General features: G+C 41.1%; 1 protein-coding gene across 1 annotated transcript; it reads left to right on the plus strand.

The window, feature by feature from the left end:
* Positions 1 to 5873: 5873 nt before the first annotated feature.
* tubd1 (tubulin, delta 1) lies at positions 5874 to 14874 on the plus strand. Its single transcript, XM_087796297.1, has 7 exons — positions 5874 to 6072; positions 9717 to 9864; positions 10508 to 10956; positions 14023 to 14187; positions 14247 to 14330; positions 14384 to 14567; positions 14751 to 14874. The coding sequence occupies exons 1-7, from the start codon at positions 5922 to 5924 to the stop codon at positions 14854 to 14856; spliced, it is 1287 nt and encodes a 428-aa protein (XP_087652423.1). The 5' UTR covers positions 5874 to 5921; the 3' UTR covers positions 14857 to 14874.
* Positions 14875 to 17060: the final 2186 nt, after the last annotated feature.

The raw sequence follows: 17060 nt of genomic DNA on the forward strand, positions 1-17060 counted from the left end.
ACAATAGAGTCACACATCACAACAACACACACACTGATGATACAATAGAGTCACACATCACAACAACACACACACTGATGATACAATAGAGACACACATCACAACAACACACACACACTGATGATACAATAGAGTCACACATCACAACAACACACACACTGATGATACAATAGAGTCACACATCACAACAACACTCACACACTGATGATACAATAGAGTCACACATCACAACAACACACACACTGATGATACAATAGAGTCACACATCACAACGACACACACTGATGATACAATAGAGTCACACATCACAACAACACACACACTGATGATACAATAGAGTCACATATCACAACAACACACACACTGATGATACAATAGAGTCACATATCACAACAACACACACACTGATGATACAATAGAGTCACACATCACAACAACACACACACTGATGATACAATAGAGTCACACATCACAACAACACACACACTGATGATACAATAGAGTCACACATCACAACAACACACACACTGATGATACAATAGAGTCACACATCACAACAACACACACACTGATGATACAATAGAGTCACACATCACAACAACACACACACTGATGATACAATAGAGTCACACATCACAACAACACACACACTGATGATACAATAGAGACACACATCACAACAACACACACACACTGATGATACAATAGAGTCACACATCACAACAACACACACACTGATGATACAATAGAGTCACACATCACAACAACACTCACACACTGATGATACAATAGAGTCACACATCACAACAACACACACACTGATGATACAATAGAGTCACACATCACAACGACACACACTGATGATACAATAGAGTCACACATCACAACAACACACACACTGATGATACAATAGAGTCACATATCACAACAACACACACACTGATGATACAATAGAGTCACATATCACAACAACACACACACTGATGATACAATAGAGTCACACATCACAACAACACACACACTGATGATACAATAGAGTCACACATCACAACAACACACACACTGATGATACAATAGAGTCAGACATCACAACAACACACACACTGATGATACAATAGAGTCACACATCACAACAACACACACACTGATGATACAATAGAGTCACATATCACAACAACACACACACTGATGATACAATAGAGTTACACATCACAACAACACACACACTGATGATACAATAGAGTCACACATCACAACAACACACACACTGATGATACAATAGAGTCACACATCACAACAACACACACTGATGATACAATAGAGTCACACATCACAACAACACACACACTGATGATACAATAGAGTAACACATCACAACAACACACACACACTGATGATACAATAGAGTAACACATCACAACAACACACACACACTGATGATACAATAGAGTCACACATCACAACAACACACACACACTGATGATACAATAGAGTAACACATCACAAGAACACACACACTGATGATACAATAGAGTCACACATCACAACAACACTCACACACTGATGATACAATAGAGTCACACATCACAACAACACACACACTGATGATACAATAGAGTCACACATCACAACAACACACACACACTGATGATACAATAGAGTCACACATCACAACAACACACACACTGATGATACAATAGAGTCACACATCACAACAACACACACACTGATGATACAATAGAATCACACATCACAACAACACACACACTGATGATACAATAGAGACACAAATCACAACAACACACACACACTGATGATACAATAGAGTCACACATCACAACAACACACACACACTGATGATACAATAGAGACACACATCACAACAACACACACACACTGATGATACAATAGAGTCACACATCACAACAACACACACACACTGATGATACAATAGAGTCACACATCACAACAACACACACACTGATGATACAATAGAGACACACATCACAACAACACACACACACTGATGATACAATAGAGTCACACATCACAACAACACACACACTGATGATACAATAGAGTCACACATCACAACAACACACACACACTGATGATACAATAGAGTCACACATCACAACAACACACACACTGATGATACAATAGAGTCACACATCACAACAACACACACACTGATGATACAATAGAGACACAAATCACAACAACACACACACACTGATGATACAATAGAGTCACACATCACAACAACACACACACACTGATGATACAATAGAGACACACATCACAACAACACACACACACTGATGATACAATAGAGTCACACATCACAACAACACACACACACTGATGATACAATAGAGTCACACATCACAACAACACACACACACTGATGATACAATAGAGACACACATCACAACAACACACACACACTGATGATACAATAGAGTCACACATCACAACAACACACACACACTGATGATACAATAGAGTCACACATCACAACAACACACACACTGATGATACAATAGAGACACACATCACAACAACACACACACACTGATGATACAATAGAGTCACACATCACAACAACACACACACTGATGATACAATAGAGTCACACATCACAACAACACACACACACTGATGATACAATAGAGTCACACATCACAACAACACACACACTGATGATACAATAGAGTCACACATCACAACAACACACACACTGATGATACAATAGAGACACAAATCACAACAACACACACACACTGATGATACAATAGAGTCACACATCACAACAACACACACACACTGATGATACAATAGAGACACACATCACAACAACACACACACACACTGATGATACAATAGAGTCACACATCACAACAACACACACACACTGATGATACAATAGAGTCACACATCACAACAACACACACACTGATGATACAATAGAGTCACACATCACAACATCACACACACACAGATGATACAATAGAGTCACACATCACAACAACACACACTGATGATACAATAGAGTCACACATCACAACAACACACACACACTGATGATACAATAGAGTCACACATCACAACAACACACACACTGATGATACAATAGAGTCACACATCACAACATCACACACACACAGATGATACAATAGAGTCACACATCACAACAACACACACACACTGATGATACAATAGAGACACACATCACAACAACACACACACACTGATGATACAATAGAGTCACACATCACAACAACACACACACACTGATGATACAATAGAGTCACACATCACAACAACACACACACTGATGATACAATAGAGACACACATCACAACAACACACACACACTGATGATACAATAGAGTCACACATCACAACAACACACACACTGATGATACAATAGAGTCACACATCACAACAACACACACACACTGATGATACAATAGAGTCACACATCACAACAACACACACACTGATGATACAATAGAGTCACACATCACAACAACACACACACTGATGATACAATAGAGACACAAATCACAACAACACACACACACTGATGATACAATAGAGTCACACATCACAACAACACACACACACTGATGATACAATAGAGACACACATCACAACAACACACACACACTGATGATACAATAGAGTCACACATCACAACAACACACACACACTGATGATACAATAGAGTCACACATCACAACAACACACACACTGATGATACAATAGAGTCACACATCACAACATCACACACACACAGATGATACAATAGAGTCACACATCACAACAACACACACTGATGATACAATAGAGTCACACATCACAACAACACACACACACTGATGATACAATAGAGTCACACATCACAACAACACACACACTGATGATACAATAGAGTCACACATCACAACATCACACACACACAGATGATACAATAGAGTCACACATCACAACAACACACACACACTGATGATACAATAGAGTCACACATCACAACAACACACACACACTGATGATACAATAGAGACACACATCACAACAACACACACACACTGATGATACAATAGAGTCACACATCACAACAACACACACACACTGATGATACAATAGAGTCACACATCACAACAACACACACACACTGATGATACAATAGAGTCACACATCACAACAACACACACACACTGATGATACAATAGAGACACACATCACAACAACACACACACACTGATGATACAATAGAGTCACACATCACAACAACACACACACACTGATGATACAATAGAGTCACACATCACAACAACACACACACTGATGATACAATAGAGTCACACATCACAACATCACACACACACAGATGATACAATAGAGTCACACATCACAACAACACACACTGATGATACAATAGAGTCACACATCACAACAACACACACACACTGATGATACAATAGAGTCACACATCACAACAACACACACACTGATGATACAATAGAGTCACACATCACACACACACAGATGATACAATAGAGTCACACATCACAACAACACACACACACTGATGATACAATAGAGTCACACATCACAACAACACACACACACTGATGATACAATAGAGACACACATCACAACAACACACACACACTGATGATACAATAGAGTCACACATCACAACAACACACACACACTGATGATACAATAGAGTCACACATCACAACAACACACACACTGATGATACAATAGAGACACACATCACAACAACACACACACACTGATGATACAATAGAGTCACACATCACAACAACACACACACTGATGATACAATAGAGTCACACATCACAACAACACACACACACTGATGATACAATAGAGTCACACATCACAACAACACACACACTGATGATACAATAGAGTCACACATCACAACAACACACACACTGATGATACAATAGAGACACAAATCACAACAACACACACACACTGATGATACAATAGAGTCACACATCACAACAACACACACACACTGATGATACAATAGAGACACACATCACAACAACACACACACACTGATGATACAATAGAGTCACACATCACAACAACACACACACACTGATGATACAATAGAGTCACACATCACAACAACACACACACTGATGATACAATAGAGTCACACATCACAACATCACACACACACAGATGATACAATAGAGTCACACATCACAACAACACACACACACTGATGATACAATAGAGTCACACATCACAACAACACACACACACTGATGATACAATAGAGTCACACATCACAACGACACACATACACACTTTAACACACACACACACTGATGTATGATTATTATTATTGTGATTATTATTGTTCTTGTTGTTATTAACATTATTATTATATGTATTGTGTAGTCTCTGTAGAACACACAAGAGAATATATTCTGCTGTGAATCTCACTCAATTATTCATGACATGTTGGGAAACGATGAATTAAAAAGTCAGTAGAAAAGACAACATTTATGACTGACATGTTTCACTGAACATCTCAGAGAGTTTCATATATACGACATATATATATATATATATATATATATATATATATATGACAATGTATTTCAAACTACGTCCTGCAGAGATCTATGAATGAATGAAAATATATTTACAAGAAAACAACTTTAAATACTAATTCAATATCTAGTAATGATACGATACATGGAACCAACTGAATTGATTTATTTTCTGATGACCAGGCCCTTTTATTTTGAAATCCCGCAAGAGGATGTGACGTGTCATGGCGGGGTTTGGCTCAACATCAACCTCAGAGGCGGGAACATAGTTTGGACTCAAAGACTCTTGAATGAAGATCTGGTTCTTCAGGGATGTCTGTGGTCTCGGTCCAGCTCGGTCAGTGCGGCAACCAGGTGGGCCAGGAGCTCTATGACGTCATGTGTTCCGACGCGCTCGCGGCCCAGAAGCAGAGTTACGTCACGGCGAGTTGCGACAGGTTCTTCCGGCGCGACAGACATGGAGGTAAATAACAAACATGGAGGTAAATAACAAACATGGAGGTGAATAATAAACATGGAGGTGAATAATAAACATGGAGGTAAATAACAAACATGGAGGTAAATAATAAACATGGAGGTGAATAATAAACATGGAGGTGAATAATAAACATGGAGGTAAATAACAAACATGGAGGTAAATAACAAACATGGAGGTAAATAACAAACATGGAGGTAAATAACAAACATGGAGGTAAATAACAAACATGGAGGTAAATAATAAACATGGAGGTAAATAACAAACATGGAGGTAAATAACAAACATGGAGGTAAATAATAAACATGGAGGTAAATAACAAACATGGAGGTAAATAACAAACATGGAGGTAAATAATAAACATGGAGGTAAATAACAAACATGGAGGTAAATAATAAACATGGAGGTAAATAATAAACATGGAGGTAAATAATAAACATGGAGGTAAATAATAAACATGGAGGTAAATAACAAACATGGAGGTAAATAACAGACATGGAGGTAAATAATAAACATGGAGGTAAATAACAAACATGGAGGTAAATAATAAACATGGAGGTAAATAATAAACATGGAGGTAAATAATAAACATGGAGGTAAATAACAAACATGGAGGTAAATAACAGACATGGAGGTAAATAATAAACATGGAGGTAAATAATAAACATGGAGGTAAATAACAAACATGGAGGTAAATAACAAACATGGAGGTAAATAACAAACATGGAGGTAAATAATAAACATGGAGGTAAATAATAAACATGGAGGTAAATAACAAACATGGAGGTAAATAATAAACATGGAAGTAAATAACAAACATGGAGGTAAATAACAAACATGGAGGTAAATAATAAACATGGAGGTAAATAATAAACATGGAGGTAAATAACAGACATGGAGGTAAATAATAAACATGGAGGTAAATAATAAACATGGAGGTAAATAATAAACATGGAGGTAAATAACAAACATGGAGGTAAATAACAAACATGGAGGTAAATAATAAACATGGAGGTAAATAACAAACATGGAGGTAAATAACAGACATGGAGGTAAATAACAAACATGGAGGTAAATAATAAACATGGAGGTAAATAATAAACATGGAGGTAAATAACAAACATGGAGGTAAATAATAAACATGGAGGTAAATAATGAACATGGAGGTAAATAACAAACATGGAGGTAAATAATAAACATGGAAGTAAATAACAAACATGGAGGTAAATAACAAACATGGAGGTAAATAACAAACATGGAGGTAAATAATAAACATGGAGGTAAATAACAAACATGGAGGTAAATAACAGACATGGAGGTAAATAACAAACATGGAGGTAAATAATAAACATGGAGGTAAATAATAAACATGGAGGTAAATAACAAACATGGAGGTAAATAATAAACATGGAGGTAAATAATGAACATGGAGGTAAATAACAAACATGGAGGTAAATAACAAACATGGAGGTAAATAACAAACATGGAGGTAAATAATAAACATGGAGGTAAATAACAAACATGGAGGTAAATAACAAACATGGAGGTAAATAACAAACATGGAGGTAAATAATAAACATGGAGGTAAATAACAAACATGGAGGTAAATAATAAACATGGAGGTAAATAACAAACATGGAGGTAAATAATAAACATGGAGGTAAATAACAAACATGGAGGTAAATAACAAACATGGAAGTAAATAACAAACATGGAGGTAAATAACAAACATGGAGGTAAATAATAAACATGGAGGTAAATAACAAACATGGAGGTAAATAACAAACATGGAGGTAAATAACAAACATGGAGGTAAATAACAAACATGGAGGTAAATAATAAACATGGAGGTAAATAACAAACATGGAGGTAAATAACAAACATGGAGGTAAATAATAAACATGGAGGTAAATAACAAACATGGAGGTAAATAATAAACATGGAGGTAAATAACAAACATGGAGGTAAATAATAAACATGGAGGTAAATAACAAACATGGAGGTAAATAACAAACATGGAGGTAAATAACAAACATGGAGGTAAATAACAAACATGGAGGTAAATAATAAACATGGAGGTAAATAACAAACATGGAGGTAAATAACAAACATGGAGGTAAATAATAAACATGGAGGTAAATAACAAACATGGAGGTAAATAATAAACATGGAGGTAAATAACAAACATGGAGGTAAATAATAAACATGGAGGTAAATAACAAACATGGAGGTAAATAATAAACATGGAGGTAAATAACAAACATGGAGGTAAATAACAAACATGGAAGTAAATAATAAACATGGAGGTAAATAACAAACATGGAGGTAAATAACAAACATGGAGGTAAATAATAAACATGGAGGTAAATAACAAACATGGAGGTAAATAACAAACATGGAGGTAAATAACAAACATGGAGGTAAATAATAAACATGGAGGTAAATAACAAACATGGAGGTAAATAATAAACATGGAGGTAAATAATAAACATGGAGGTAAATAACAAACATGGAGGTAAATAACAAACATGGAGGTAAATAACAAACATGGAGGTAAATAATAAACATGGAGGTAAATAACAAACATGGAGGTAAATAACAAACATGGAGGTAAATAACAAACATGGAGGTAAATAATAAACATGGAGGTAAATAACAAACATGGAGGTAAATAACAAACATGGAGGTAAATAATAAACATGGAGGTAAATAATAAACATGGAGGTAAATAACAAACATGGAGGTAAATAATAAACATGGAGGTAAATAACAAACATGGAGGTAAATAATAAACATGGAGGTAAATAACAAACAAATAATAAACATGGAGGTAAATAATAAACATGGAGGTAAATAATAAACATGGAGGTAAATAACAAACATGGAGGTAAATAATAAACATGGAGGTAAATAACAAACATGGAGGTAAATAAAAACAATGGAGGTAAATAATAAACATGGAGGTAAATAATAAACATGGAGGTAAATAACAAACATGGAGGTAAATAACAAACATGGAGGTAAATAATAAACATGGAGGTAAATAACAAACATGGAGGTAAATAACAAACATGGAGGTAAATAATAAACATGGAGGTAAATAACAAACATGGAGGTAAATAACAAACATGGAGGTAAATAACAAACATGGAGGTAAATAATAAACATGGAGGTAAATAACAAACATGGAGGTAAATAATAAACATGGAGGTAAATAATAAACATGGAGGTAAATAACAAACATGGAGGTAAATAACAAACATGGAGGTAAATACACACGTCATTACACAAACTAAAATATCGGTCGTTTCTTCACATGGACACCAGGTGGCGCTCGTGTTTTTAAATGTTCTGAAGATTCAGTTGAAGAAATAGACATTTTTTAATTCACCTTCACTGAGGTTGTTGCTGGTGAAGACTGTCCCAGCTACACAGGGACGCATCCCTAGGATAGTGAGAAGAAAGAAGGAACAGAACCTAAAAAAATGGCGAAAAAAAAAGTTTTTATGTTTTTTATATCAAAGCTAAAAAAGCTATAGTTGTTTTAATTTATATTTTAAAAATGAATTTGAGGAAAAATAACTTTTTACAAAGGAGATCGATTTAAAACAAACAATCATCTCTGGGTCCAGGTCTGGTCGCGAGGTCCGTCCTCGTGGACATGGAGCCTAAAGTCATCAACCAGAGTCTGACCCGGGCGGCGAGGTCTGGACGCTGGACCTACGGGGCCTCGTCTCACTTCAGTCAGAACCACGGCTGCGGGAACAACTGGGCCAGCGGGTGAGTGAGGGGGTCCCTGAGGGTGAGTGAGGGGGTCCCTGAGGGTGAGTGAGGGAGGCCCTGAGGGTGAGTGAGGGAGGCCCTGAGGGTGAGTGAGGGGGTCCCTGAGGAGTGAGGGAGTCCCTGAGGGTGAGTGAGGGAGTCCCTGAAAGTGAGTGAGGGAGTCCCTGAGGGTGAGTGAGGGAGGCCCTGAGGGTGAGTGAGGGAGGCCCTGAGGGTGAGTGAGGGAGTCCCTGAGGAGTGAGGGAGTCCCTGAGGGTGAGTGAGGGAGTCCCTGAGGGTGAGTGAGGGGGTCCCTGAGGAGTGAGGGAGTCCCTGAGGGTGAGTGAGGGAGTCCCTGAGGGTGAGTGAGGGAGTCCCTGAGGGTGAGTGAGGGGGTCCCTGAGGAGTGAGGGGGTCCCTGAGGAGTGAGGGAGTCCCTGAGGAGTGAGGGAGTCCCTGAGGGTGAGTGAGGGAGGCCCTGAGGGTGAGTGAGTGAGTCCCTGAGGGTGAGTGAGGGAGGCCCTGAGGGTGAGTGAGGGAGTCCCTCAGGGTGAGTGAGGGAGGCCCTGAGGGTGCGGCCCCTGAACCGGACTCTGGTTCAGGTTCTGCATGAGTGAGGGGGTCCCTGAGGGTGCGGCCCCTGAACTGGACTCTGGTTCAGGTTCTGCGTCCACGGGCCGAGACACGGAGACGCCATCGAGGACCTGGTGCGACGGGAGGTGGAACGCTGCGACAGACTGGCCGGGGTCGTGACCTTGATGAGCGTGGCGGGGGGCACGGGGTCGGGCGTGGGCACGTACGTGACGCGGCGCCTGCGGGACTCGTTCCCCGCGACCTTCGTCCTCAACCACCTGACCTGGCCCTACAGCAGCGGCGAGGTCATCCTGCAGAACTACAACTCACTGCTGACCTTGGCTCGGCTCTACCAGCTGTCGGACGCCATCGTGGTTCACGAGAACGACGTGTTGCATCAGATCTGCAGTCGACGCCTCGGCGTGCAACACGTGTCCTTCGCTCACATCAACAGAGTCATCGCACACCAGCTCGGCAGCGTCTTGCAGCCTGTGCTCTCCGCAGACTCCCTGGGAACCTGGTCCCGGAACCCCCTTGGTGAGTGTTTGAAGTGAAGCTTGATTATATACTGTATATTATAATATTATAATATTTGTATATGTGTTAGAAATTAAACTTTAATAAACAATTATATTTATATTTTCGAAACATTCTGATGTTGAAGATGTTTCTTGAAGGAGTCAGTAGATCATCAAACACAGATGTTTCTTGAAGGAGTCAGTAGATCATCAAACACACATGTTTCTTGAAGGAGTCAGTAGATCATCAAACACAGATGTTTCTTGAAGGAGTCAGTAGATCATCAAACACAGATGGTTCTTGAAGGAGTCAGTAGATCATCAAACACAGATGTTTCTTGAAGGAGTCAGTAGATCATCAAACACAGATGTTTCTTGAAGGAGTCAGTAGATCATCAAACACAGATGGTTCTTAAAGGAGTCAGTAGATCATCAAACACACATGTTTCTTGAAGGAGTCAGTAGATCATCAAACACACATGTTTCTTGAAGGAGTCAGTAGATCATCAAACACAGATGTTTCTTGAAGGAGTCAGTAGATCATCAAACACACATGTTTCTTGAAGGAGTCAGTAGATCATCAAACACAGATGGTTCTTGAAGGAGTCAGTAGATCATCAAACACAGATGTTTCTTGAAGGAGTCGGTAGATCATCAAACACAGATGTTTCTTGAAGGAGTCAGTAGATCATCAAACACAGAGATGGTTCCAAAGCTTAGGAGCAACAGTCTGGAAGGATTTCTCTCCTCTGGTCCGGAAGTTCAGGAACCATAAGTAGATTCTGATCCACAGACCTCAGAGCCCGAGCTGGGGTGTAAGTCTGGATCAGATCATGAAGGTCTGACCATGAATAGATCTGAAAGTAAGAACCAGAATTTTAAAATTATCCTGAAAGAAACTGGCAGCCAGTGAAGAGTTTGAAGGAGAAATGTGAGTTCTTCTACTAGAGCGGGTCAGAATTCTGAATCAACTGCAGGCGAGACGATCCTTCTTGTTAAGACATGAAAACAAACTGTTACAATAGTCCAGACGAGAAGAAACAAACGCATGGATTATAAGATCCAGATCATGTTCCGACAACATTTTGCTAAGTTTAGAGATTTTTCTCAGTTGAAGGAAACAGTTTCTGGTCAGTTTTCTTCAGTGATGAACAAGAGACATGTCTTTATCAAATACAACACCCAGGTTTCTCAGACTCAGTTTGACAGACCGACCTAAGTCACCCAAGTACTGACTCAACCCTGGAACCTTATCATCAACAATCACCAGAGTTTCAGTTTTGTCCACATTTAGCTTCAAAGTGTTTTCACTCATTGTTTGATTTCTAGCAACAATTGACTAAGTTCAGCCTCTGGGGCTCAGAACAGAACCTTGAGGGACTCCACACTACAGATCTGCCGATTCAGACCTCATTTGATTGGCAGATACACTGAAACAGAAATGTATGAGGAGAACCACTGGAACACAGACCCAGACAGTCTTCTTCCCTCGGTCTTCAGGATCTGGTGATCAACTGTGTCAAAGGCTGATGACAGATCCAAGAGAACCAGAACATCATGATGTCACTGGACACCTTCAGTAAAGCTGTCTCCGTAGATGTTTACGGAAGCCAGACTGAAACTTCTCATGGATGTCGCTCTGATCCAGGAACAAAGACAGCTGCTCAGACACCACCTTCTCCAAGATCTTGGACAAGAAAGGGAGCTTAGAAATAGGCCTGAAATTACTCAGGTCAGTTGGGTCTAAGCCTGGCTTTTTGAGCAGAGGCTCCACAATGGCATGTTTAAATGCATTGGGAAAAACCCCTGTTGAAAGGGAGAGGTTCACCATATTGGTAACCCAGGGGCCAATTACATCAAATACTTTGATAAAAAGCCTACAAGGAAGGACATCATCTGAGCAAGAGGAGGGTTTCATCTTGTTCACTAGTGCCGAAATATGATCCAAAGATACAGCAGTGAAGGAAGACCAAGAGGAGGAGAGGGGCTCAGAGACAGTAGGGGTTCCAAGCAAAGGGAGAGATTTTCTATTTGATCAATTTAATTTTGTCAATGAAAAATCTCTACAATGCATTGCTGTCAGCTTCACAGAAGACAGGTGTGATTTGAGGAGCAGGAGACACAAGAGAATTAATCGTGTCAAACAACCCTTTGGGGTTTTTCTTATTTGCTGGTATTCTGCTACCAGTTTTCTGATGTAATCAGATCTGGCAGTTTCCACCATCTCATTGTATGAAGACATCAGATCCCTGAGATGAAGTCTGTGCACCTCAAGTTTAGTGGACTTCCAGAGACGCTCAGTCTTTCGACAAAGTCTCTTCAGACTCAGTAGATCTTCATTTGTCCAAGGACACCGTTTTTTCTGAATTTTCAAGTTCGATTTAACAGGTGCCACTTGATCCAGTATTTCAACACAATGATCAGTGAAACAGTGAATCAAACTGTCCACGTCTGGGCAGTCATCTGTGTATATTCCTTCCTTGTAGGCTTTTTATCAAAGTATTTGATGTAATTGGCCCCTGAGTTACCAATATGGTGAACCTCTCCCTTTCCACAGGGGTTTTTCCCAATGCATTTAAACATGCCATTGTGGAGCCTCTGCTCAAAAAACCAGGCTTAGACCCAACTGACCTCAGTAATTTCAGGCCTATTTCTAAGCTCCCTTTCTTGTCCAAGATCTTGGAGAAGGTTGTGTCTGAGCAGCTGTTCTTGGATCAGAGCGACATCCATGAGAAGTTTCAGTCTGGCTTCCGTAAACATCTACGGAGACAGCTTTATTGAAGGTGTCCATATATACATATATCCATATACTTATATATATTATATACATACAGTTCTGTGCAAAAGTTCTAAGCAGATGTGAAAAAATGTAAACTAAGAATGTTTCAAAAATATAAATAATAATTGTTTGTTAAAGTTTAATTTCAACACAAAAATGAACAAACGCTGTAAAATATGCATTTTAATTGAAAATAAAACATTTTGACAGTATTATTAGTTTAACAAGGACCACGTAAATAAGTTGTTGATGAAATGTTTTGATGCTGGATCGACTGAAGCTTAACTCTGTGTCCATGGTTCTCAGGTGAGCTGGTCAGTGCTGTGGCCTGTCACCCAGAATACAAGCTGCTGAGCGTGAGTACGATTCCTCAGATCGCGAGCGCGTCTCTGGCCTTCAGCACCTTCAGCTGGCCTGCCTTGCTCAAGCGCCTGCGGCAGATGCTGGTGTCCAACGCCAAGATGGAGGAAGGTGAGTCTGAACGCGTTCTGGACCTGCTGTGTTTGACCCTTGACCCTCTGCCGCTGCAGGGGTCGCGACAGGAAGCGGCTTCAACACGTCGCTGGCGAACCTGCTGGTGCTGAGAGGACGAGACGTGTTCGACGCCGACGCAGGTGAACGTCCAGAACCGGAGTCGCCTCCTCACACTGACGTCTCTCGCCTCCAGAACCGTTTGCCGACGCGTCGCTCTACACCTCGTGGCTCCGCCCCCCCGAGGCGCTCGCCGTGTGGAAGTCGCCGCTGACCTTTGACCGCTACGAGAAGAGCGCAGCGCTGGTCAGCAACGGTCAAGCTCTGCTGCCGCAGCTGCAGCACATGCTGCGACACGCGTGGAACATGTTCGCTTCCAGGTGCAGCCTCGACTGTTATTGATCGTTTATTCATCGTTTGTTGATCGTTTGTTGATCCATGTTTTACAAATGAGACATTTAAAGATGATTCAATTATAATATTTAATGTCTACCGTTTAAAAAGTATTCAAAAGTTAAGCAAATGAGTTTCATCTAATAAAAGCATCATTGTCATCGTTCCAGAGCCTACATCCATCAATACACCAAGTTCGGGATATCAGAGGAGGACTTCCTGGAAAGCTTCACGTCTCTGGAGCAGGTGGTCTCCAGCTACAGTCGACTCGCCTGAAACCCCTGAGTTATGATCATAATCTCAGGTTCTACGTCATTTGGTGCTCCGCCCTCTAACCGCTATAGCGAAGCGGTTAGAGGGCGGAGCACCAAATGACGTAGAACAACCGTTACAATAGAATGTGTTGAAGTGTATTTAGATATGTTTGTCGTTTGAGCTTTGATGGTGTTTGTTTATTTTTATCTATTTATTACACTTTACACTCATTTGTTTGTCAACATTAAACTTTATAACAAACCATCTCTGATTTATTGTTTCAACAAATATAATCACGAGTCACTTTATTAAGATGTAAACATTCATGTTGATGATATTTTTGAACCACGTCTTATCTTGTATTAGATTAGAATTTATTGATTAGACTTAATTGATCCACGGCGAGGACATTCACACGTGCACAGAACATAAACATTCACACGTGCACAGAACATAAACATTCACACGTGCACAGAACATAAACATTCACACGTGCACAGAACATAAACATTGACACGTGCACAGAACATAAACATTCACACGTGCACACAAGAATGGACCACAATATCTGAAGTTAAGTGAGTTTAAGAGTTTATTGTAGAGTCTGACTGTGGCTTGAATGAATGAATTGTATTAATTTAATAAAGATTATAAAGATAAAGTTCTTTGTCGTTCACTCGAAACTCTGACTTCGTTCTCACGTCTGGAACCAGTTTGTCAGTAACTTCAAGTCCGTTTGAAACATTAGAACCAAAGCTTCAACTTCCTGATGTCGAGATGTTTCTTCAGTCTTTGACCATCATGTTCTCATGATGTTGTGATGAGAACCCCTGAGTTATCTATCATAATCTCAGGTTCTACGAATTGGTGCAAAGCCGTCTAACAGCTCCACTATTGTTTTACCCCGAGGCACCGCCTCGTCTTTGAGAAAGCTTAATGAACTTGCCACCCAGCAGGGGGCATTCCACTTCCTATAAAGGCGGGAAACACCCGCCGCACTTCCTCCAACTGAAAACTGAGCGAGAAGGGCGGCCGCTGGGCAACGAGGTTAGAGGGCTTTGCACCAATTCGTAGAACCTGAGATTATGATAAAGAACTCAGGGGTTCTACTTCATATTGGTGCTCCGCCCTCTAACAGCTTCGCTATTGGTTTAAACCCAAGGAGAAGCCCGACGGGATAAACATACCCCCAGCTGGACGCCGCTCCTGAAACAGCATCGCTAGGGCCCCGCCGGCCCAGGATCCAAGTCTACTGGAGCCGTGGGCCTCGAGGGGGGCACAGCAGCACTCAAAACCGTATGAGCTACTGATCCCGCCGTCACGTTGAGGAGATAGGCGTTAGGAAAGGTTGAAGTGGACGCCCAAGAAGCAACTGAGCAGATGTCCTCTGCTGCCACACCCCGCAAAAGAGCCACTGAGGCTGCCACACCACAGGTGGAATGTGCCCTAAGTCCGCTAGGAGCAGATCCACCCGCTGCTTGGTAGGCCCGGATAATGGCCGATTTCACCCAATGAGAAAACCTCTGGGAGGAGATCGCCTCACCCCGTCGGCATCTACCGTGGCAGATGAATAGGGCATCAGAGCGCCTAAACACAGCCACCCGCTGCAAGTAACAGGCCAAAGCCCTCACTGGACACAACAGGAAGTAGTTCCTGACCCGGGTCCGAGTAGGGTGGCGGATGAAAGGCCCGCAGCGTGATGGTCGCCGCCCGGAACAAAGAACTCAGAATCTTCGGGCAGAATGCTGGGTGAGGATTCAATGACACCGAAGACTCCTCGACGCCAAAGGAAAGACACTCAGGGCTAGTGGAGAGCACTAGTCGTAAGTGCCAGAAGCTGATACCTTGAAGACAAGATATCCAGTTGGACTTGGAGAAGAGGCTCGAAGGTCAGGCCTGTGAGAGAGTCCAACTGGATATCCCACTGAGGTCTGGAAGGCCTTGCAGGAGGTCGAAGCCTGCAGGCACCCCGTAAGAAACGCGCCACTAGAGGTTGGGCGCGAGCCGAAGCACCCTCAAATCCGACTTGCCTTGTCGCTATGGCTGATGCGAACACAGTCCGTCCGCTATCCAGCAAATGTTGCAGGAAAGACAGGACAGCGGTGACCAAACAGGAGCTGGGGTACAAGGACCTGTCTGCACACCAGCGGGAGAAAATTCCCCACTTTGAGGCATAAAGCCTGCGTGTCAACGGGCCCGGGCGTTCTCCAGCATGTGGAGAAAGT

This window comes from Callionymus lyra, chromosome 7 (genome assembly GCF_982586985.1).
Source record: "Callionymus lyra chromosome 7, fCalLyr1.hap1.1, whole genome shotgun sequence".
Classification (NCBI taxonomy): domain Eukaryota; kingdom Metazoa; phylum Chordata; class Actinopteri; order Syngnathiformes; family Callionymidae; genus Callionymus; species Callionymus lyra.